This window comes from Pelodiscus sinensis, chromosome 1 (assembly GCF_049634645.1).
Source record: "Pelodiscus sinensis isolate JC-2024 chromosome 1, ASM4963464v1, whole genome shotgun sequence".
In the NCBI taxonomy this organism is placed as follows: Eukaryota; Metazoa; Chordata; order Testudines; family Trionychidae; genus Pelodiscus; species Pelodiscus sinensis.
This window is the reverse complement of record NC_134711.1, coordinates 74,850,495-74,876,041: the sequence shown is the minus strand read 5'-3', so window position 1 is coordinate 74,876,041 and position 25,547 is coordinate 74,850,495. Positions and strand designations below refer to the sequence as shown.

General features: G+C 38.8%; 1 protein-coding gene across 1 annotated transcript; it reads right to left on the bottom strand.

Moving 5' to 3' along the window:
• Window positions 1-1,239: 1,239 nt before the first annotated feature.
• ALX1 (ALX homeobox 1) lies at window positions 1,240-24,714 on the bottom strand. Its single transcript, XM_006114013.4, has 4 exons — window positions 24,157-24,714; window positions 20,962-21,266; window positions 15,781-15,909; window positions 1,240-1,876 (listed from the first exon to the last, which is right to left on the bottom strand). Exons 1-4 carry the CDS (start codon window positions 24,386-24,388, stop codon window positions 1,556-1,558), a joined length of 987 nt encoding a protein of 328 aa, XP_006114075.1. The 5' UTR covers window positions 24,389-24,714; the 3' UTR covers window positions 1,240-1,555.
• Between the last annotated feature and the right edge of the window lie 833 nt (window positions 24,715-25,547).

The window sequence follows — 25,547 nt, the reverse complement described above, 5'->3', positions numbered from 1 at the left end:
CTGCTTTGAAAGTAAGACACATTTTACAGTTGTCTTCTCCATAGGTCATTTTAAAAGCTGCTAAATATGATCCTGAAAATTTCTCCCTCCTCTCCCTGCCCCCCTTGTAACTCCCTTCCCCCACCCCAGTATTGAAGAAGCTAATTTTGGCAAGGTAATAAAATTAGAAAAGTATATACATGTATAAAATGCTGATCTTATTGCTAAAGCCCGTGATAGGATCATTTTCTTTTCAAATCAGCCAATTTTAAATATTTGCTCTAAAAATCACATTTCCGATTAATAATAATGCTTTCAAAGTGAGGCTTAGATACTGTAATTAAAGATTATAGACCAGATCCTTCTCACATTTAATTCATTAGAATCTTGGCCATCATCCCAAATAGAAAGAGGAGCACTCTCTAGATCCTTGTAGTTTTGTTTTATTAATACTACTTAGTTCAGTTTTGTTGTAATGAAAAATGCTTCCCCAGGCTTCCCTCGCTTCAAAGTGGTGGCTAGAGAGAAAAGCAAGAAGCACGGACAGTGTGGAGAGCTGTATCCTGTTCTAATCACAGCCCTGCAAGTCCTTCTTTATTTAAATTAATTTATTTTGCCTTTATGAACTTGAGAGACTGACTGTTGCTTTCAAGGAGGCTGACATTTCACTCATCTGAAGGAGCCTGGAATGTGACAGGGGAAAGGGAGGAGAAGTAAATCAAAGCAGATAGCAATTCTCCAGATGTAAAGTATTTTTCTTCTCCCCCCACCCCTATTTTTTTTCACCAGAAATGTCAGAAAGTCTGCCGATGTTTTAATTCCTTTGTGATATGCTGTGAGCGTATAGAGCCCAATCCGGCTGCCATTGAACTTAAGGAGAGTTTTGCCATTGCCTTCTGCTCCCAATCTAATCCACAGTAACATTTTCATTAAACTCAGTGCTCAGATCCATATGAATAAAGGATCAGACTCATCATTCTGTTACATCACTGTTATGATGGTATAACTCCATTCTGCTACATCTGCATGGATGTAGCAGAATAATGGATCAGGCTGAAAGTAGCACCACAGGACTCTCAGAACTAGACCTACAATGTCTATTTACGATAAGGAGAGTCATACACTTACCACCTCACACAATGTGCTTAAAGATTTACCTCACCGCCTTGATATGACAAATGTGTTTTCCTCCCCAGACTTCCTCCTTTATCAGGTATTCATTCCTAAGGAATTCCTTTTGTACGTAGCACTGACATACACCAATACATAGCAGATGTATTTGTTTAATAGGTTTATTCTTTTTGCAGGTTTTATAATCATATTTCATCAAGTGGTACAATAAGACATGTTTTAATATAAAAAACAAAATATAGGGATGGTTGAGACTGGTAAATCTATTCAGGTTGATCCTCAAGTTTTATTGTTAAATAAGATAAAGTATTTTTTAAAGCAGGCTTCAATGTATATCCTGACCTCTAGCATTTCCAAACACAGCAGCTTATTGTTGTGTCCTTTAAATATGGGAAATAAGAATGTTTTTGGTTTGCTATTTAACAAAAGAAAGCAAACTATTATATTACATGGCCCACGAAATGTTGGCAGCATGCTCCTTGGCTTTCATTCGTAGAACTGCAATACTGGAAGACCGCCTTTCAAATTCCGGCTTGGTTTCAAATGCATGTCCATTGGCAGCCCCGGAAAGTAAAGAGTCAGTGAAAAAGTTGTTGAGGGGCACATGGCTGAATTGATTCTGGTGGTTTGAAAAGCCTGTGTAGCCAGAATCTGTCCGAGGTGAATGAGAATAAGGTGTCATACACGAAGAAGTGTCCCGCGGGAGCATGCAGGAAGTGACCATCGAGCTGCTAGCTGCATTTCCTGCCCACAGATTGTTCTGAATCTGGAATATATCAAATAAGATTATATTTATTTATATTTTGTTCTGTCTTTTTTTCCTTCTTCTTTTGGTTTGCCTCACTAATTCTCCTGTGTAATATTAGCAACTACCCTAGTAGTCCTATGCAATTTCAGTGAAAAACACAGTAAAGATGCTGCATGGACAATGTATCAAACCATATGCCAGAGAGCTAGGACTGATGAACTCTTCCTCTGCTCTGCCACTGATTTTCTTGGTGACCTTCTGCAGGATATTTAACACTGAACTTAAATATAGCCACCTTCTCATGGAGATAAAGAACCCAGTCTAATGCCCACTATAGTCAATGGAAGCCTCCAAATGACTTTCAGAAGAAAGTGACTATAGAAGTGAAAAGCATTATAAAAGCTTTCGATATCTGTAAATGTGCACTTTGTTTTATTAATTATTAATATTATTCATTTGTATTACTGTAGACAGGACCCTATTATGTTAGGCGCTGTATAAACACAGAACACAAAGCACAACAACTGCAATTTAAGTACAGGCAGTCCCCGGGTTACATGGATCCGACTTACATCGGATCCCTACTTACAAACGGGGTGAGACAACCCCGCACTAGCTGCTTTCCCCCAGCAGACCAGGGAGACGCGAAGCTAGTGCCCCCCCTCCAGCAGACCAGGGAGACGCGGAGCGGCTTTTCTCAGCAGACACCTCAGCTTGAGAATAAAGGACTGAGGGAAGTGAGGTGTGGGAGAATAAAACTGAGCTCTGGAGAAATGTTTGGCTGGAGTTTCCCCTACAATATGTACCAGTTCCGTCTTACATACAAATTCAACTTAAGAACAAACCTACAGTCCCTATCTTGTTCGTAACCCGGGGACTGCCTATATAAGAAAAGGGACAAAAGATGGATACAGATTGCTAGAGGAGTACGCAGAAACAACAAGACAATATTGGTCATCGTGGTATGTAGAGGTCTCCATGTACCAGTCACCTAATTGTTATAATGTTTTGGTTATACATCATGGAAAGGAAGGTTTTTAATTAAGTATTTGAAGATTTAAAACTTCAAACTTTGAACAGAACAGATAATTTTCTCAAGCTACTTATGCTTAACTATAAAATATGAAATTTCAGCATCTTGGATAACTTTGTATAGTTAGTTACTTTAAAAGAAATGAATCCAGAAGACACAGACATGACTCATAACACATTCATGGCTCCTTTCTAAAGTGGTTTCAAAGACAGTTTCAAGTTAAAACCCCTCTTTTCATGATGTTTTAAAACAAAATTACACCCATAAACCTTTTTTCCAGCTTACTGGCTATACAGTGTGGCATTTTTTGTTGGAAAACCTTGCATGACAGACTAGGAGACGAGTTTTGTGGTTACCAGCAATGTCTGCTGCAGATCTGGAGTCACTGCATGTGTGGTGTTGCTGTCTTATGCCTTCTGTGCTTGGCAGTCACTTAAAGCCTAAATTTTTAAACAGAAAGTGCCACTGGCTTTCTCCTTTCTTCAGTGTATATATTTATGATATTTATGAATATATTTTTTTCATATATTTGTTATTTGTTAGATAGTGATTTACGAGGATTTCGAGGCTTAGTATAATTTCAGCTTCCATCTTAGATGGCATATATTTTTATTCCCCAATCTGTTGCACTTTGTTCCAACTAAGACTCACTTCCAACTGTCCTTCTTTGTCTTCTCCTTCCCTCTGCTTTGCATCTCCTCTCATGCAGCCTCCTTATGCATAAATGGTCTACTTAAACTTACAATCATCTTTTCTCCATTCAATCTCTCCTTATATACTCAGGGCTTGTTTACACAGAACTTTAGTCCACACAAGGCAGGTGTAATTTTTTAGTTCACGCTAGCATATCAACAGGCATAAATAGGTTCAATGTGGACCCTACTGATACACACACTAAATGTTCCCTAGTGTGTGTTAATGTCCTGTTTCAAAACTTTATGGAAACAACAATAAATCTGTGATGAAGACAATCTTCGCTTCTCATTCACTATAGGGAAACTGCTCTGCCAAAAAACTATATCATCCTTTTTTAATTTCCTGTGGTCTTCCCCACACCTTAAAAATGTGTTTGTTACATTTTCATGCTGACTTTAGATTGCAAGGAAATTGGGATTGGACCTGTATCTGTTTATGTGCTTGTTAAGTGCTGTATATGCTTATGGTGCTATTTTGGAGTGTCACAAATTGCTTCATAGTTTAGATCACAAAGTGAGTTCCCATTATTAACCTAATGCCCCCTCTCCTACATCCATAAACAAAGGCATGTTGGCATCATAATAGGTAAGTTATGATGATGGCTGAGGTTATATTTTCCCTATTAATTTTACTGTTGATGTATTATGGCACCCCACCAAAAAAAAGTTGCATTCCTAAGTTTAAAAATGTTTCTGATGCTTTTTTTACTCTATTCCTGAATAACAAAGATACTTACAAATCACCAGTCAGAAAGACAGAGATAAATTATGATTCCCTAAACTCCTCTAGTTGAGATCTAGGGTATATCTAGACTATATGGCTCCGTCGACGGAGCTATGTAGATGAGTTTACTAGACATAGGAAAAAGAAGCAGCGATTTACATAATCGCTGCTTCATTTACATCAAAATGGCTGCCGCGCTGTGCCAATCAGCTGTTTGGCGACACAGCGGGACAGTCTGGACGTGCCGCGATTGACAAGGGAAGCCTTTGTTGACTGCTCTGGTAAACTTCATTTCACGAGACATACTGGAGCAGTCAACAAAGGCTTCCCTTGTCGACAGTCGCACATCCACACGACCCCACTGTGTCACCAAGCAGCTGATCAGCACAGCGCGGCGACCGTTTTGATGTAAATGAAGCAGCGATTATTTAAATGGCCACTTCATTTTCCTATGTCTAGTAAACTCATCTACATGGCTCCATCAATGGAGCCATGTAGTCTAGACATACCTCTAGTGTGCAGATAGAGAGATGAGGTAATTAAACTCATATAATAGAAGTTAATACTTTAAATAATATTGTTAGCATGGGTCTTGCAAGCGGCATAAGGGATCTGTTGAAAAAGGCTTTCTTTCTCAACAGATACCCCTCTAGATTGCCACCTTTTGCTGACAAAGTGCTGAGTCAGCAAAACACGGTGGCCATTTTTATGCACATTAGACACGGGATAAATCCCTGCCTCATTTGCAATGGCAACCTGCCTAATCTGCATCCCTCTGCCAACAGAGGGATGCAGTCTAGACATACCCGAAATGACAAGCCTACCTTTGATCCTCAGAGGGAAGATGCCAATTTCAGCTTAAGAAGAATGTTTACAACCCCCCCTATAAACTTTAGGAATAGCAAGTGGGGACCCTACACTTATAAGATGTAGTCACTTTGATACTGACTCACACATCCACTTTCATGGCCCCCACAGCTCCCAGTGGATGCAGTTCACTGTTCCCAGTCAATGGGAGCTGCAGAAATCAGAGGGGCACAGTGTTTGTTGGTCTCTCCAGTCTCCATAAGTTTTAGAAGGCTCTAAAGGACTGTAAACCTTAAAAGGCTCCAGCCTTGTCCCCTCCTCCCCCAGAATTAAAGGAGGCAATATTCTACCCTCCATCCCTATAGGCCTCATGAGGCTAGTTAGTGGCCTCTTCCTCCTCAACATTATTCCCTGCCTTTGCAGGCCTTAGGATAGTCATAGGCCATCCCAGAGAGGTTTTGTCCAACCTATTCTTCAAAGCTTTCAATGATAGGGATTCTATACTCTTCCTTATAAGCCTATGTTATCCAACCATAACAGTATGTGTCCCATTCACGTGCCTTGTGTCTCTCACGATGGAGAGAAAAAATTATTTATATACTGTTGCTCTGTATGCATTTTTTATATTCTATCTGCAAGCAGTACAAATACCCTGGCTGTTCCAAACATAAGCAATTGTACTTCTGAAAGCTCTTGATATAGTGCATGATCCCCAGAATTACAGTCTTACGAAGCTATGCTTGCAGTACAGTGTTTCCAGTTTCAATGATATTCAAATGTACAGTACATTTCCCAAGAAAGATGATGCTGTAATATTTCCAGCACAGATGCATCCAATCTGAACTTTGGAACCTTTGAAAATTCCCACTCACTCTATAGTTGACATATGTTAGACAGAATGTCATTTTATCTGTATTGATTAATGTTCCTTAAAAGATATCAGGACAAATTCTGCAACTCCATGGGCTGCAAAGGTCTGGTTATTGGAATAATATTGCCTGAAAACTGCTTTAAATGGGTAAAACAGACAAGTGGGATTTTGTCTAAAGGCATGTCTAATGCTCAAATGACGGGTGGCTTCAGAAGCTTCAGAGGTTAAATTTAGAAGTTCCTATAGACCTGTGTGGTTCAGAAGCATCACAAGATCAGTACTTGTGAAATTTCTATTTCCTCTGTGTTTGTCATACTATAAATATAGTACCACTAGTTTTCTTGATATTTTTATCCCAAACATTCCTTTCAATTTGAGGTTGAACTGGTGTAAGTGAGGGCAGAAGTCAGCTAGTAATGCTTAAATATATCTATGCCATGTCAAAAGAAAAAGAAAATAAAAAAAACAAATAATTCTTAAAGATTACAAAGTGGTCCCACAGATTCCTTCATCAGAGGAAGGAAGGAGTCTTAACTAGTTGCCCAAATCTGAAAAGCCTAACAAGATCCTGGAAGATGCTTATGGCTTGTTCCATGAGGCTGCTACACTTTTCAAAGGTATGTATCACATACCCTTCATCATCCCATTCCCCAGTCATTTGTCTGTTCCTTTTTTATTGGACATGAAAATTATCCTATTCCGGCCCTTATTTTAAGTGATTGAATCATGTCTGCTATCAGACCTCCACTGTTTAGCAAAGAGTTATTCCATAATTGTCTCAAAGTGAAATTCTAAGTGCAAAATATATCCCAGAATTAAATGTAAATAGAGCAATACTTTACAATAAATAAAAGTGATCAGTGCTCCTTCTATGGTGTACATAGCAGATGTAGACAGGAGGGAAAGGAGACATTGTGCACATGAGTTTTAAGAAAATATTTCTCTTAGAATCTTGTGTGATCCATGTACTATATAAAAGGCAATTCAGGGAGGCTGTGAATAAGGCTATACATACTGTACATCTCTGGTTTCTGTTAACATCACAGACAGCTCAAGATTTGCTCTTGTGGTTACCATGAAATCACCAGAACCCTTGAATATATTTACCTATCATGTTGTATATATATTTATACACTACTGGCTAGGGGGAAAAAAGAGTCTGACTTCATGGCTGTGACATCAACATCCCTAGGAAAGTCATAGTTTGCTATCATGGTTATGATGTCACTTCCTTAGAATCTGACCTACTGCCTAACAGAATTGAAACATGAAGTTAACTAAAGTAATTGGTATTCTGACTGGCTTTCCATGTAAAAATTCCACACTTCTTTGGGTTCAAATCCAGATTTACCACTCACATTTTGTATCACATCAACTCCTTGTAGCTGAATCTCTCATCTTTAAAACGCACTACACTTTCTCTGTCTAGTCTATTCAGACTGTAAGGTCTATGAAGAAGAAGTTGTTTGTCTCTTACCCATATTTTTGAAAGCCTAACACAATGAATCACTGAGATGCTAATTCATAAATAACAGTAATGAGCCAGATCCTAGGTACTGGGTCTGTTTCCGTCATGCTGCTGAATGACACAGGAGAGAAAGGGATTTTCCTGATGTACAGGGAATGACCAAATGGCGAAAAGCCAGGGCTATTAGCTTTATACTACCCACTTTTCCCTGCCTTCATCAGGGGTTGATGATATTCCTGGACTGCCACTGCACCCTGATACTCCAAGGGTGGCAACAAGTTCCTATGGAGCTGGTTTCATCTGGTTAATTTACAACAGTTCCGGCTGCTCTAAACTACACTAGAGGTCAATTCGATCCCTGCATAGCTCCAGGATGAAGGGAGCGGAAAGTCATCCCTTGGTTGTATATGTAGCATACTTTGGCCAGACTAAGGTAGCCCAGTATTCAAAACATCATCATGCTTTATTTCTTGGATAGTGTACATTGCAGATGTACACTAACCCACATAGCTCTCAGAGTCAAAGAGTAAAAGGAAAGGCATAACTCACTGCTGTAATATAGTCGTATATCATATCTCCTACCCTTTAAGAGCACTATTAAAGGGGGAAATCCCACCTCACTTCATTGAGCAGTCTTGTAACTACACTCAAGGTTCACTTAAACCTAACATGTTTAAGGGTCTAAGGATTCTGCAAATAATGGAAGAGGAAATGTTGAGACACCAAAGACCAAGTATTTTGAAGTACTAAGTGAGTATGGTGCTTTATGGTCTAGAAAATAAAACTGTCAGACATTGCATGACTCTGTCTAGAACAACTGGCAGTGGTCAACAGACTTAACACTAAATAACAGTCACTGTTAATTCACCTCTGTGGCTATCTGCCAGTTCTATGTAGCCTATAGTTAAAAGTTACACATAACATGTGGTGTATAATATAGACCACATGAGAGATTTAATATGAGCCAATAACTCTGATTATTGCTAATGGGAGTTACCCATTAGAATGGAATTAGAATTATGATCCAAGGGCTTAATAAACAGCATGTGCATATTTATATAATTTCTTACACCCTTGGGTTACTTAGTAGTATATGTGACCTTAGGGTTTTCCACTGCTGTCTAGCTGGTCCGAGGATTGCATAAGTACATACCACCCTCCTTTGCCTTTTTGAGTGTGTTTGCCCTTCCAAGGTATGGAACAGGCCCTTGTACGTCTTCCCTTCTCTCCTTTTAAAAGGTTGCCATCTACTCTCCCCATGTTCTCTCTTTTGCTCTCCCACAGCTGCTTATTTCTTTTGAAGGCCCAGGTCTCCCTTTGGGACTCCCACTTGCAGTGGGTTAGAATTTCCCTGAAAATCAAATGCAGCCAGTGCCTCAGACATGCATCCATTTGAAGCTCTAGCTGCAGTTCAAAGGAGGTGCTGTGACTCTGGAGGAAAGGAGCCCTAGGGTTTCCAGCTCTGTAGCAAAAGGACACTCATCTTAGACAAAACAGCATGAATCCTGCAGAGGTAACTGTGCAGCAACAGCAAAGAGCAAGCAAGGAGGGAAGTAGGGAGGTACTAATGAGGAGGGGGGGCTATTCCCCTCTCTCACTTTCTGTGTTTTTAAAGATGTGATTGAATGCAATCATATATTTATTAGTGTCCTTATGGCACTAATACATAATGATTATATTTAAGGTAGACAGTGTAAAACTAGTTGCCTATGTACTGAACATGAATAATATGTGAACTGAGAATCAGACTGCAACCCTTCCTGGAGAACAAGAAGGTTGAAAAAAAATGACTGGAAGTCCCAATAATATCCAAATTCTTTTCTTGTGTCTGCATAGAGAGAGCTCCCATGGATGGTAGTGGGAGCTGCCAGCTTTCAGGTGCGGGCACTTAATGTGGCATTTGGGGAAAAAAACCTCCTTGCAATTCAGCTGTATTTCATGGGGAACAAGAAGATGAAACCTTGTCTCCAGCCTTGGTCTATTTGCAACATAGTGCCTGAATACAAAGACTGCTGAAATTTACCACAGACCATGGCACTAGGTTCCTCAAAGGACATTGGGCAATATCTCCCTCTTCACACCAGTCTCCAAAACTGGCTGTATGTAGCAGAATGGGAAACACTTGCTGTACTCTGGCCATGGGCTAGCAGGGCTAAGTTATTCTTCCTGCCTTTCGCACAGAGCTTCCAATGACAGACTCTGCATCCTCTTCTCCCTATCACAGGCCGTACCTAAAGGCACGATCAATTTCACCATTTCCACAGTCACTGTCTGGGGATATGTCTACACTAGCTCCCTAGTTCGAACTAGGGAGGCTAATGAGGGTGACCGAAATTGCAAATGAAACGCGGGATTTAAATATCCCGCGCTTCATTATCATGTTCCTGGCCTGTCGCCATTTTGGAAATTGACTAGCCTGGAAGACCTGCCCGCATCTACACATGGCAGAGAAGGGTGATTCTGAAATAAACCCCTTACTTCAAATTACCAGTTAAACCTCATTGTTGTTTTTTCCCATCCAATATCACATTTTCAATACTAACCTTTGTCAAAAATTCAAAATTTAGAAAATTTCAACTTATTCAACAAGTGGTTAAAAAAATCTGAAAATTTGTAGGATGTTGGGGGAGGGAGATGAAAAATCTACTTTTGGAAAAATTCAACAACCTCTTTTTTCCTATTTTATCTTATTTTTTCCATTATTACTTTGTCTTGTAACATGCTTGACAAACAAGCCTGAAATACAGCTGAACTGCAAGGAGTTGTTTCCCAAATGCCATATTAAGTGTCCACACCTGTATGCTAGTGGCTCCCATTACAGCCAATGGGAGATCTGTGTGTGCAGACACAAGAGAAGAATTTAGTTAGCATGTGGACTTCTAGTCATTTTCTCAACTTGCAAAGCATTCTTTTTGCATCACAACTTGTGTAAACAGTCACCATTCTGCAAAACATATTAGTCGAAATTAGTCACAAGAAATAATTATGAACTATACAAATATTAAAAGTGCATTTTCTGTTACTATGTTAAAGAGTAACTTACTAACATAAGCATCCTGGTAGAAAGATTCATAGACCATATCTATACTACAGCCTCATAGTAACACAGCTAGGGTGTTGCAGCTGTACTGCCACAGCCCGTAATGTGGATGCTTCCTCATCAGCAGAAGGGTTTTTTATGATATGGTAGGTAATCCACCTCTCTGAAAGGCAGTAGCTTGATCAATATGGTTGGGCTGAATAATAGATAATTCAGAGCCAATCTTCCATCCCAAATAAGATGAAAGGATTCTTTACTGACATAAGAAGAAATTCTTTATATAGACACACAAGGCTTCAAATGCACCAAAGCCACCATATTGTTACTGTGGGGTGGGTGTAAAGTAGGCAGTGGAGTGGCAGAGCAGGGAGTCTACTCTACAGGCTTTGTTACAGAAAGATGCTCTGATGGAATGGTGGGATGTGTGTGTTTGGAACACAACCCACACAACCCACAGGGGAGTTCAATCACAGAATGCACAGCAAAGAACTATATATGTTGCTGAACTTCATGCCCCGCACACAGAAGTGAGTGCAATAACCTGCCCCAGTTCATGCTGGTAGAAGAAGAAAGAGTCTATCCTCCCCAATCCCCGTGTACTTTTCACAGGCAAAGTCAAAGGTTAGTAAATGCACATTTGGGTAAGTAAGGAGTTCACAATTTAATTATCCCCATCTAATAATCTGTGTGCCCCCACTCCGACAACAACCTTCTTATCTGCATGCATGGTAGCGCATGCCTTGACCTTTAGAGATGTCAGCATCAAAATAACTGTGCTCAAGAGAGTTCATTTAGGGAGAATGAAATGGCTGATGGGTTAACTCTGTGTCATTATTTATTGTTCTAGTTATGGTGCCATGAGGAGTGCTGTGATAATGGCACTCATTCTGCTTAATGGCATAGTGATTGCAACCTCGGCCTAATTACATCAATGTAATTTAGATCTTGTCTACACAATGCTACAGCAGCACAATAGTGCTGCTTTGGCTGTGCCTCGGTAGTGCTTCAGTGTAGACCAGGGGTAGGCAAAAGGGCCTCCATGGTTTGGATCCAGCCTGCCAAGTGAGTTGATCTGACCCACAGAGGCCCTGCTGCTCCCCTTGCCTCCAGGCCAACCAGGGGGAGTAGATCTCCTCCTGCATTGCCCCCTCCCTGCAAGTACAGCAGGGGGCTTAGAAGCACCACATGCTCCTGGCAGGGTGGGAGGAGACTTTGCGCACACTTCCTGCCCCCAAGCCTTGATTGGCCTAATGGCAGAGGCAGGGGAGCACACAAAGTCTCCTTCCACCCTGCGACGGGTGCAGTGCTTCTAAGTCCTGCACACTCCTTGCAGGATTGAGGCAGTGTGGGAGGAGACTTCACACACTCCCTCCACCCCCGGGCTAATCAGGGCTTGGTGGTAGGGGGAGCGCGTGAAGTATCCTTCTGCCCTGCAAGGGGCTCAGCACTTAATGTCAACCACCAGCTGCTGTTCAGCTGGAGATTGATTCTAAGAGCGGTGCTCCCCTGCAAGGTGAGAGCAGGGAGTGAGAGACTTTACATGCTCCCGCTTCCCAGGCCCCGATTGACCTGGGGGCAGCAGGAGGGAGCATGTGAAGTCTCCTCCCACGGCCAGAACAGCTGGTAATTCTCGCTCTAGGGGGGATGAAAAGACTTTGCACGTTTCCCCACCCCCAGACCAATCAGGGTCTTTGAGGCGGGGGGAGCACGCAAGTGTTCTGGCCCCGCCCCTTCTGCCTGAGGTCCACCCTTCCAGGGCAGCCCAGGGCCACTTCAAAAATTTCTGAAGTGGCTCCCAGACAAAAATTATTGCCCACCAATGATATAGACACTACCTGTGCTGGCCTACATAATCCATTTCCTGGAGATGCAAGTAGTGAAATCAACAACAAACTCTTCTATCAGTGGGATTTACATCAGTGAATTTACACCAGTCAGGGGTTGAATATTTCAAACCCCTTATCAACACAGTTATGCCAACCTAATTTTCTAAAATATCAGGCCTTATAAACAGAATCATGAGCAGCCAATAGATCAGAAATTTAAATCTTGATCAATCTCTAATGTAACAGCAGCATATATCTCTGCTGCATATGATGTCTGTCTAACTACTTATATAGTTCCATCACACTAGTGACAGGATGTCTCTCAGCCATTTAAAAATAGAAATAACAATAGTAATCTCTCTCGCTCCTCCTTATCTGTGGAAGAAATAGCTTGACTAGTTTATATGGACTATAGTGCGTATGGTGCATATGTTGAAATACTTATGAAGAGAAGGAAGCCAAATGAACAGATCTGAATGCAGTGTGCCAGTGTCTTCTGTCTCCTGATAGAAGGATTCATGGGCCATCTCTATATTACAGCCTCAGAGTAGCACAGCTATGGTGTTGCAGATGTATTGCCACAGTCTGTAGTGTAAATGCTTCCTCTACCAATAGAAAGGGTCTTATATGGTATGGTGGGTAATCCACCTCTCCAAGAGTCAGTAGCTAGGTCAACAGAAAGATTCTTCCAGCAAACTCACCATGTCTATATCAGGGATTATGCCAACCTAACTATAGCACTCAAGGTGCACAATTTTGCACAACCCTGAGCAATGTAGTTAAGTTAACCTAAGTTTTAGGTGTAGAACAGACTATAGCCTCAGATCTTGGTTACATGAGAATATTGCATCAGCTTAACTAAATAATCAATTTCATAGTACTATGCCCACAAATGCTAATGTGAGTACAATTTATGTCACTCAAGGGAGTATTCACACGCTTGAGTGACATATGTTTGCTGATATAGGCTATAGTGTCGAAACAGCCTTAGTTAAACCAGTGCAAAAACTGAGAGGACACTCCTTTTTCAGTTTAAATCAGTCTTATTTTATCTGGTTTAAGTGGATCAGGAGTCCATTTAAGATAAGCTGAAAAAGACCAATTTTAAATCCAAACAAAAGAGCCCATTTGAGTTTAAAAATCAGTTTAAATTGATTTAAAAAGACCTGAAGTTAAACATGTACAGCTTTTTCTTGGAGGCAACTCTTTTTCCATATGCATATATATTTGGGTGTGCCTATGTGTATGTATACAGGGAATACATATAGCAGTATGGTTCTTTTAATATAAACCTTTATTTTTAGGAATTTATAATTCGTCTGAGTGATAAAAATTTCTTTCAGGTTGAAATCTGGCAGGGAAGACCTAAGTCTGGGAAAAAAATTTTCACAAGATTCATGAAAAAAAATCAGGTCAATTATTTTGGACCAGAAAGTATACAATGGATATTTTCATTGGCTTTGGGTTTTAGATTGGGATTATAGATTTGTTTGATTATTTTTAAGTCTCCTATAACTCAAAAGAGCTTCATTTAAAAAATAGCAGTAATTACCAAGCAGTTATCATGTTACAAGAATTAAACATTATCTATATTTAAAGACATCACCAAACTGTGGTTATTTTAAAAATATACACTTTCAGCGCACACATTTGGAGTTGCTTACTGAGCATCCCAGAAAGGTGTACACATAACTATGGACTGGTATTAATGGAAGTCTGATGGTCGGAAAATTGCAGATGGGACTGTGCTGACAGAAACTGCGTTGGGGAACCGACATGGTCTAGTCTAGTGGATAGGGCATGGGACAGAGTGATTTGGGGCAAATTGCTTCACATTCCTGTGCCTCAGTTTCCCTCCTCATTTTTTTTTCTTGGTCTACATAACGTTAAGCTCTTTGGGGCAAGATCCAGCAGTCCCAGTAGCTCAGGAACATGTTGGCATTGAGGGAAGTGGGCTCAGGGTGTGGCTGTCTCAAGGTACCCATAAAAGGTTGGGTTCAATATTGTGAGGCGGAAATAAGTCAGGAGATATGAAGAGTGCAAAAATGGAGGTGTCCCATGTCCTAAAGAAAGGGGGCAAAGAGGAATGGGACAGCAAGGAGGATGGTCATAGTATGAGAAAGAAAAAGAGAAAGATATGGAGGGAGCTGACAACTAGTGAGAAGGGTTTAATCATCTTTTCGCTTCTCCCCCACTCCATCTAACCCTGAAATTACTTAATCATAAACTTAATGCTTGTGAGTAGTCTCACTGACTTCAAAGATGACTGCTAATGTGAATATAAACTAATGCACGTGCTTAAATGGTTGCAGAGCCAGGGCCAAACTGCCTAGTGATCATATAAGGAAAAGTTTCCTGTTAACAAAAGTAGAGAGGTAACTGCAATTCTGAAATTACTGACTTCAGTCTCAATGCTTTTTTGAAGTCCTTTTTTCAATGTATATATATTGTACACAAATGTAGTGGTGTTTATATGTGACGTGTGTGTGTGTGTGTGTGTGTGTGTGTGTGTGTGTGTGTGTGTGTGTGTGTGTGTGTGTGAAGCGAAGTCCTGGCCTGATTAAATTCAGTGGCCAAACTCCCATTGTTACCCCAGTGTGTGTAGGACTTCACCCACAGGTGTGTATGCATATGCATGTGCATATGCATATGTATATACAGATTACACACAAATACCCCCTCTGTATTGTACACATGCAGAAAAAGAAAGTTGTACCCACCAAAGTTATTAACCACCATTTAAGAACAAATCAACCTCCATAACTTGTGGAAAATCAGCAGGATAGAAATGCAACATATTATAAAAAGCCTTTTCTCATCTAAAAAGGAAAAGTGGTAAATATATTGTAAAAGCTAATTATTCTGTAAAACAGTGGAGGTGTTGGTCATAATGGCAGCTCTGATAGTTACAAAGATGTTTTGGCATTTATAGAAGGCATAAAAAACAAAGTATGGTCAAGGGAAATGAATATATTCAGTAACTGGTGAGAGTGGTGGGGGAGGAACAGAGTAAAGGAAAACAGATGCCTTGGCTGAGACTGAGAGCTTCATGCAGCTCTTGTTCAAGAAGGGCTAAGGCTTCCCAAACAAAGCCCAAAAGATATTATTGTCTTATGCTGTATACAATGTTATATTTATTTAACTACTTAACAAAGGCAAAGAATCTGGACAGTGAAAGTATACAGTAGTTACAGTGCGACTGTAGTGCCATTGCTGGCTGTTTTGTTGCTAGGTCCCTGCATGTATAAAGTCACACAGGAATGTTAATTCAAATGAAGAATCTTAAAAGAAAATCAGATCAGTATAGTCCGAAACACAGTCAAAACATGGACTGTAATCTCTCAGTGAAGGGTAATGATTGTTGAGTATTTTAATTATACACAAATTTTAAGCACCTTTACATGTAGTAATTGGTCTGAAGGAGGAACAAAGGCATTTATCTATGTTATTTACTATACCTGTGGGTAGCTGTCAGTCCGTGGTAGAACAGATATATCATAGGTGGCAGCAAAATGGCTTTTAGCTTGCTGGATCTGGCCATAACGTTCTCTTTTTCTCCATTTGGCTCTTCGATTTTGGAACCAAACCTACACCATGAAAGCAAATAACAATCTCAAATATCTATTGAAAAGTTTTTACTGAAATCAAAAGATTTTGGAAAGCAACTTCTAAAATTGCCATGTTTCTCTGAAAGGAAACTTATTGAAAATGGGAAGGTCACTGCTCTCTCTCACCAGAGATCCTCTCCGTAGAAGGTCTATTGAAGTGAATTCTGTCTCTTTTGGTTGTGTTTACAGGAAATCTATTTTTCTTGTTGTGATGAGCACATGAGATAACATTTTATTATATATCCCAGTTCGTTTGGGCAGCCCACTAGGGTAGCAAAAAATCACACCTAAAAGTACCTTCAGCTATTAGCTCCAGATAGCCATTAACTAGTTATGACTGGGTAACCTCTTTTATGTTGAGATAGTATGTAAACTTTATCTGGAGCAATATGAAAATAGTGAGGGAAACTGTGAAGAGCATCTTTGAGCTCAGGGGCACAATGGAAAGGACTGTGAAAGAAGGAACACAATCAGTCAAGTCTGGTAAACAATAAACAGTTATGAGACAAAGGTTGTTCTTTACAATAGGATCCAATAGATTGTCCTGGCAGCATGCATGAAACAGTTCAGCCAAAAAAAAAAGAAATATTTTTATTGGGATATGGATCCTGTTTAGAACACTGGAGGACTGGAAAGAAAAGGAATTTCATTTCTAGGTTCATAATCCAATGCCCACTGAAGTGAATGGAAAGATTATAGCTCAAATGACCTGTAATTGGTCCCTCAGTTATTAAGGCATTAATATGTCAGACTCTCTGAAGCTATGTCTAGACCACTATTTCTCAACCAGTGGTACAAGTACCCTTAGGGGTACTTGAGAGAAGTCTGGGGGGTGAGTCAACGCAACTGAAATTTGGAGAAAACTGAATTTTTGTTTTACGTTTTACAGCACTTTATTATTTTTGTACTTTTTACACCCAAAAATTTCATCATCCTCCTGGCTATGATTTAGTTGTTTAAACAAATGTGTTCTAATGGTACAAAAAAATTGTGTACCTGAAAACTGTAGGTACAGGGGGTACTTCTATTTTTTTTTAAATGAGGTACTTATAATTTTTTAAAGGGGTACTTTATAAAAAAAAAAAAGTTGAGAAACACTGGTCTAGACTGCAAGCTTCTTTTGGAAGAAGCTTTTCCAGAAGAGATTTTCTGGCAAAACTTCTTTCGAAAGAGAGCATCCAAACAGCAAAAGCGCATGAAAAAAGTGATCAGTTTATTCAACAGATAGCACCCATGTTCATTGGACACTATCTCACATTTAAGTTGTGATTACTATGGACAGAGTGGCCACTAGGGCACTTGTGCTTTTTCTTGGAGGCCTATTATTTAAAAAAAAAAAAAAAAACCCTCTTCCCCATCCACACATGCCTTTTTCCAAAAGAGCTTTTTTGGAAAAAAAGCTTCTTCCTCATAGAAAGAGGTTTACCAATGTTGGAAAAACCCCTCCATTCTTTCTACTTTCTGTCAAAAGAACGCAATTGCAGTATGCATGTAAGTGAAGGTTTTTTTGGAAAAATGGCCATTTAAAAAAACCCCTCTGAAGGGCAGATACACCCTGAGTAACATAGCACAATATTCCCTGAGAGCTTAATACATGAGTCTACCTGGTTGTAACTTGTGACTCACATCTAAAGATGGGGGTCCGCCTCGTGATGTATCATTAAAGCATCATTTCTGTTATGGAAGTTTAGTTTTAAGCGCCTAGCAAATCTGATATGCCTCCTCCATAGCCCACTCTGGCTATGTCTAGACTGCAGGCTTCTTTCGAAAGAGGCTCTTTCGAAAGCATCGTTCGAAAGAGCCTCTTTCGAAAGATCGCGTCTAGACTGCAGGCGGATCTTTCGAAAGAGCAATCCGCTTTTTCGAAAGAGAGCATCCAGTGAGTCTGGATGCTCTCTTTTGAGGAAACCCTATTTACATTGAAGAACGCCTTCTTTCGAAAGAGGAACTTTCGAAAGAAGGCGTTCTTCCTCGTGAAACAAGGTTTACCGCCATTGAAAGAAAAGCCGCGTTCTTTCGAAATTATTTCGAAAGAACGCGGCTTGAGTCTGGACGGAGGGGAAGTTTTTTCGGGAAAAGGCTACTTTTCCCGAAAAAAACCCTGAGTCTGGACACAGCCTCTAAGTTGGACCAAAGCTACTATCCTGGGATCTCTATTGTGCAATCCAGACTCATGATAATGAACTTTTACTCATGAGAGCCATCCCACAGACTCAAAGGGACTGCTCATGTGAAGTAAGAGTTTCCCATTCAAGCCCTTATTGTTCTGCTATGTGTAAACCCATTTTGATATTTATTTTAAAAGTTGCCATGTTAGTAAATCCAGTATTACTAGTTGTACTGATGATCCCCAGTCATAGACAATGGCCTCATTGTACAAATATAGAACAAATGACGGTACCTGTTCCTATATATTTAGGGATACATCATTATGTTGGATACCACAATATTTAAAATAAAATATAGAGATAAACTCTAGAATAGGGCATGTAGTGCTCTTTAGGCTGGGCAGAAAGTCTCACAATAAAAAAATGAACTTAAAGACTCAACTGTCATTAAACTATGACATAAAAAATGGGAGTTACTTGAAAAAGTTTCTAGTAACTAATACTGGGTTTAGTGCTTTTAATTCTTAGGGATTTTTTGCCCTTCTCCTCTGGGATGCTAACACTCTGTTGATATTATCTGAGCAGCAGGGGCATATTACTGATTGTTTAATTTCTGACTACATACTGCAAATTTAATGTCAGTTTTGAAAAATGTACCCAGAAATCAAAACAAGGCACAGAATACCTGTTGAGCATATTTTCTATGAGCCTTGTGGGTAAATTTGTATTATCTATCATGCCTGAGGCACAGCAAAAATATATACATATTGTAATTTTTTCTGCTGTCTCCATAGGAGGCACCGAGAACATGCAAAGGGAATTTAGTAATGAGGCTCTTTCATTGAAAAAAAGACCTTGACAATCTCCTTAAAATGGGTGCCAATTACTGCACTGACATGCAGCAGGAAAGAGAACAACTTAGATAAATTAGGTTCAGGTTGGCTCTCTCTGCATGTATGCAGGACACAAATTAAACTGGACCTTGATGAAATGGCGGTGAAGGGAAATGTGGGTAGCGTATCCAGCTGATCATTCCGCTAAAGTAAATAAAACAATTTGTTTGAATTTATAGTAACTAAAGGAGAAAAAAAAAGCTCACATTTTTTTCTTTGACAATCCCCCATAATGTTTCTGTTTACATCACTTTACTAGAAACTGACTCTTGGCAAAGATAAAGTAACCATTTGCCTACATGAAGTAATGCAAAACTGCTGCTTGTTATCCTTGCATTGCCAGATGCTTGCTCCTAATGATGCAAGGCCTTTTAAACTGCTTAATCCCATGATGGAATACTGTTGCTACTCAGGCTCAACATGATCACCATTTCCTTTCATATTCCTTTCTTATTTAACCACTCGGAAATACAGATATTGGTCATTTTCTAAGCAACTAAAAATTATGTGTAAACAAAACAGAAAACAAATATTCTCAGAATGCCTATAATTCAAATATTCTATGTTTTATGCTTTTCATTCTTCTGTTGTCATAGTTTTACTTCTAGAAGTTTATGTAACTGAGAAAAAATATGATCAATTTCCCAACTAAGTTCCACCTTAATTTACACCAAATAGAATTTTACTCTGTGATCAGTCCCAATAGCCGCAAAATTGTGCAACTGAAATAATAGAAAGACAAAGTGGTCTTAATGGCTTATATCTATATTTCAAATCTAAGCAAAAAGTTGTTGTAAAAAGTAGTGACCAGATGCCATACCTAAGAATCTCTTTAAATATAAAAAGAAGACTCATTCTCCAGGATTTAAAGAGTTAAGTTGTTGGGTTAAATTCTCTTGACTTCAGTGACAATGGTAAAAATGGAGAGAGAATCTGGACCCTGTTTTCAGATGACAATAGTGCCTATGTCACTCAGTTAAATACATACAGGCAATGCCTATTTATTATATAAAAGTTAATTCAAATAGTTGATAAAGTGATGTTCATTTAATTGTCAGCTATGTTCATGTGAACTGGCTTTTATTTCTTTATAAATTATGGGTCATAAAATTGTTAATACATATAGTGGCTAAACTCAAAAATTACTTGCATTCTGAGAGATTCAACGGACCTGATATTCCCTAAACTGGAAAAAAAAACACAGGGAATATCTATAGAATCAGTATGATCTCTAAAAACAGAATATATTTTAAAATGTAACCATTGTTTATATTTGACTGATAAACCCATCCTTTGAGAGTAAAATTCAAAAGAGCTGAGATTATTTTGCTAGCCTTTCTGCATATTTGTCACATTTTCTCATCATTGTACATGAACACATGCAAATATTATACACGTGTATTAAATTAGTTGTGTGTGACTAAGATATATACCATAATGTTAGCCAATTAATTGTTCAACAATAAATTTATCCAAGAAATTAAAATATTCTTGAAAATTAACTGTACAATCAGTGAAAAAAAAACCCTAGGTCAATTAGGTTCCAATCCTGCAAGGTATTAAGCAGTCTCCACTCCCAGTGATATTAATGAATCAAGCCCTTACTATCTATCTCTCTGTCTAGTTTCAGTGTTTACTTTTTGAAAAAATATAAGAAATTTAATTACTTTAATTCTGCAATTTTTATTCAATAATAGAATTAGAGTTCACTGCAATCCAGTTTGGTTAGATGATAATGACAAACTACTGTTCATTTTAATTACACTTTTGGAAACTTTTACGTATTAATACTATATTCATGTGCTGCATGAAATTTTGACGGGGAAGCAAGGTTAATAGAAAGATTTATCATAGAAGTTTCATTCTCTATTTTTCCTTCTATATGCAGTTTCCTCAGACAGCTCCTTTTTACAGAAAAACATGACAAAACATATTCTTCATGATGCAACATCATGTACTTTTGATCAATCTCTAATGTGCTGTTGATCAGTTTCTAAATTGTCCTATGTAATGTTCAATTAGGTACCTACCTGGACTCTGGCCTCAGTGAGCTCTGTTCTCAGAGCTAGCTGTTCTCTTACATATACATCAGGATAATGTGTTTTCTGGAACACTTTCTCCAGTTCTTCCAGTTGTAAACTGGTAAAGGTAGTTCTGTGTCTCCTCTTCTTACTGCTGGAGACATTGCTGTCACACTTGTCTCCCAGTTCATCCAGTTCCCCCTTCTCCTGCATCCCTTTTACTGGAGACATCCTAAGACTGTTGCAATTGTCCATGGGCCTGTTCAGCTCTGTGTGAAGAGACTGTCCTTCTACTTTAGTAATCCCATAGTTCACTGTACACAGGGGGCGAAAAATAAGCAGTTAAATGGGCTTTTAGATCTGAGGATTTCCAGTAAACTTTCACAAGGAAGTTGATTATATGCAATGATGTGTTGGAATGTGATACAACTGGCAGGGAATACTGCAATTTTTAATTACAAATTTGATGCCATTATTGATATCTGTAGAATTTTCCCAAAGACATGTTTGTTGTGAGGATAAAGAAGTATGCATAATAAATACATATTTCAGATACATTATAAATAAAATACATTATAAACACAGAATTCTAGTGTGAACTAGATATTGATTTAAAATAAATGGCACAAAAGCTACTGAAAATGTGATTTTAAGCTAAGGTGTCAGTTTGATTAACCCAATATAGTTCTATGCAAATTCAAATAATTATATACAATAAATTAAATATTTGTAAATTGACTAATCAAGAACCATCAAATTCGATAAAACTAACATTTGGCAGATAAATACTTTTAGATTTGTGAAGTGGAATTGTTTTAAATTAGACTACAAAATATAGATGTTAATTTTTAGTTAATTACAATAAATAATTTTGTGTTAATATTGCAGGGATTATTTATCTTTAGGCAAAGACTAAAAGCCAGAAATAAGTATTAAAATAATTTTTTTAGTTGCTGAATAAAAAATAAAAATGTTTGTTATTTTTGTTAAATGTGTCACATTGCATGGATAACTCATGCAACATTTCACAAGATTAGAAAGGGTTTTTTTTCTCTCTTACAGACGAAAGGGAAAATTAAAACATCTATTGCAATAAAACTTTATAAAGGATGGCATCTGACACATGATTTAGAGCTCCTTTTAAGTTTGTCTGCCATGCTAGATAATTTCATTCATAACTATTGATGCATCAGTGTTCATTCAGAGTGATTTTAACCAAACATAATTTTAAATACCTGACACCAATACAATAAAACACCAAACATAAATTAAGCAAGCTAATTAAAAACAACCACATTCAGTAAATCAACATGCTGTAGCTTTCCTAAATCATACTTGTTCTTGATAGTTTTAAAGATTACCATTAAAGTTTGTTACATAAAAATAATGTCTCAAAAATCTTTCAATATCCATATGAAGTACTGAAAACTTAACATATTATTAATCCTAGTATTGTAGTTACCTGATTTTAGCCTACAAAATGTGTTTTAGACCAAGATTTTTTTCTTTTTGGTATAATTTTTATAAATGCTGAATTACCTGAAGAAAAATTATTACATTAAAATTTAAAGTAAATTGTTTATTAAAAATAAAAATAAAGTGTACCATATTTATTTTGTCTACATTCCAGAAATAGTAGAAGACCACTATTTTGGTCATTCTGATAAAATTAATAAATATGTTCTAATGTATTAGTTACGCTAGTGTACTCAAGTTAGATTATTGCAAATAATAATTGTAAAAAAATGTAACAAAATGTTATTCAATTTCAGCTTCTGAAGTAAAGTACAAATAGTGTATATTTTAAATGACCAGCCTGAAATAAAACACTGAAAATGTTAACAATAAAATATTATATAGAGATGTATAATTTATGTAACATTTTTTGTATAATTTTGTAACAATTCCTGTTTGGGAATTGAATAAATTATTTTCACAGACTGAATAAAATAAGTACATATACTTTAATCATTGTAGTATTTAAAGTTTGCAATACATTTTTGGCAGATTTGAAACCTCGGTAAAATAAATGTTTTTTTTATAAATTTTGTCACATTTATTAGTTTGTTGTTTTAAAAGAACCCGCGTTTGCACTTTATGTGCGACATACAACGAGATACAACAATCGTCTTGGAATTGCAAAAGTGCTTTTGCTGTCTTGCAATGAAATGATGGGGTTTGTATTCGGTCGGTTACAAGATAGAAAAGATAGATGGTTTGTTTTGATAACATTTTGACTTTGCGGGGCTTTTGTATTCGGAGCTGAATACTTTACCAAACCATTAGAAATGTCCCTGTACTCGCTTAAAATCTGTAGTGGATCCTGTTTGGATATTAAAAGTCACTTTAACAGACTCTGTAGCAAGCCGAATCCGAGTCACTTGAGCATTTGTTGCTAGGTTATAAGAATGCTTCTAGACACTGCACCAGATGTTATTGCGGGCTTAGCTATTTTCGTCTCTTTAGTACATTAGATAGACTGAGCTAAAAGGTGGAACGCCCAAACATGATTTAAGCAAAAAGATGGACTATTCATACAAACATATGTAGTGTGTGTCCATAGCAGCGCAGAGTTAGGTGTGATCATTACCTTCTAGCTTGAACTATATATTAAAGAGAATTAATATCTGTCATATAACTGTGTGCACAGTACACATTAATCAATGGTTAACACATAGATATTTTCTATTGTATTTTCTATAGCTGCACCCTGTAAGGAAAAGAACTGTTTATAAATGTGCAACTTTTATGTTTTGGCTAGACTGGTTTGGGCTAGAAATCCTTTAGGGCAGTCTATGGAGCTGTCTGCACGGGGGGAAGGAAGAAGAAATTGGACTGCTATGCTACTTCTAGATGAATACTGTTTTGAGTTTACTCTGTGTCTTCCGGAAACATTTACACTACGGCGCGGTAGAACCCAAAGCGAAAGCGTCGCGTGTGCGCTGCCGGAAAGGGAGGCTTGAAGCCAAACCAAAGGGGCTCAGCCGCTCTTCAACGTAGTTGCTTAATAGATCAATTAAAAAGCGTGTGGCCGATCCTGCACCTGAACGTGCTCTAGACCCGCCGCACTTCAGTTCCTACATGCACCCTCTTTTGTCTTGGGACAAAAGGAGTCCTGGGAAGGGGAGTCGCGCCGATTCTCCCGCTCTCGCAAGACACTGCGGGCTAAGAATTGTGCGAAATAACCCTACCAGGGAGACTCACCGTTATTGTCCTGGCAGGGAGAGGTCCTCTCCAGCCTCACATGATGCTCAGCCCTTTGCAGAGGGTTGAAGGCCTGCACGCATTTGCTGGCTGAAGTTTTGCTGTAAAAGGACTCATTGTCCAAAGTTTCCATAACGTGCTCCAAAGTGCCTCCTGCTCCCATGTAAAAGTCACTGTTCTTACTCGGCTGGCTCTTCAGGGCAAACTTCTCGCTCAGAAAATCCATAATCATCTAAAGCTGCTTGGGAGCCTCTTCCCTAGACAGAGGCTGGACTGTGAGCGGGGGGGGAGGGGGGAGGGTAGGGGGAGAGACCTCCAGAGCTCAGGGAGCTGCTTTGCCTCTGAGCCTTTGATTTGTCTTGTCTTGAAAGGGGGGACCAGAAGTTGCTCTTATATCTTGAAGCTCAGCAGGGCTCCTTGCGCAACCTCCCATTTCTAATGAATATGAAAATAGGCAGCCAGTGTAACTCCACCCCAGAGCCTACTTTAGACAGACAGAGCCACATTAGGCAGACAGACACACAGACGCGCTGGAAGGTGGGGGCAAACAGATGGAAAGAGACATTCCCGCCTCCCTCTCCTACTCCCCCCCCCCCACCCCTCCAGTTTACACACACTGCAAGGGATTTCTCCAGGGATTCTGGAAAGTGTGTTAATCCCCGCCCCGCTTTCGCCTCCCTGAAAGTTTAGAGCAATGCATTTTTCAGAGGCAAATTCCATTCTAACGGGCTTTTATTTAATCGATTGGAAGGATACCGAGATATACAGGACTATAACCCTATGATGTGGCGCTGTTGAAATTAACAACCCGGGTTTCCTCGGCTTCTTATTCACACGGGTGGGGAGTTTGATTCCAAAGTAAGAAAACGAAAAGTTCTGGGAGTTGTTCGGGTTGTGTTAAGGGGGGAACCGCAGAAATTGAAGAAATTTACATCAGAGAGTAGCCCAAAGGAAAGCTAGTATTTTACTTACCGTTCAGACTCGAAATCAGGCTTTGTGTATGAGTACAGAGAGACTAAATATTTCTTTTATCCTAAGCATACTAGATCTTAAACAGCTAACGATTTTAATGCAAAAAAAATCACATTTTGAAAACGTCAGGTCACGCTCGTATTGCTCTCTGGGATAATGATCGCCGAGTCACAACAAAAATAGTATGACGAGAACAAAATAAAACCTATATTTAAAAAGAGACACCACAAAGCACAGAATTCGTGAAGCTTTTATTTCACTTTTTTTCCTGTTTCAGGACGCGGGGGAGGGGGGAGATTTACAGAAATATTTAGAAATTACTCTAATTCGGAGCGAACGGAAAATTGACCTTTTCTGCTCTTTCGGTCCAATTCTGATTTAATTATTTAATTACTATAAAACTTTAGATCCCACCTTGC

What these genes read in the sequence shown, in the direction of transcription:
- ALX1 (XM_006114013.4), bottom strand. Translation starts at nt 24,388, where the DNA reads ATGATTATGGATTTTCTGAGCGAGAAGTTTGCCCTGAAGAGCCAGCCG. An exon ending in TCACTGAGGCCAGAGTCCAG is followed by an intron (nt 15,910 to 20,961) that starts GTAGGTACCTAA and finishes TTCATGGTGTAG; the next exon opens with GTTTGGTTCCAAAATCGAAG. An exon ending in GGACTGACAGCTACCCACAG is followed by an intron (nt 1,877 to 15,780) that starts GTATAGTAAATA and finishes GATATATTCCAG; the next exon opens with ATTCAGAACAATCTGTGGGC.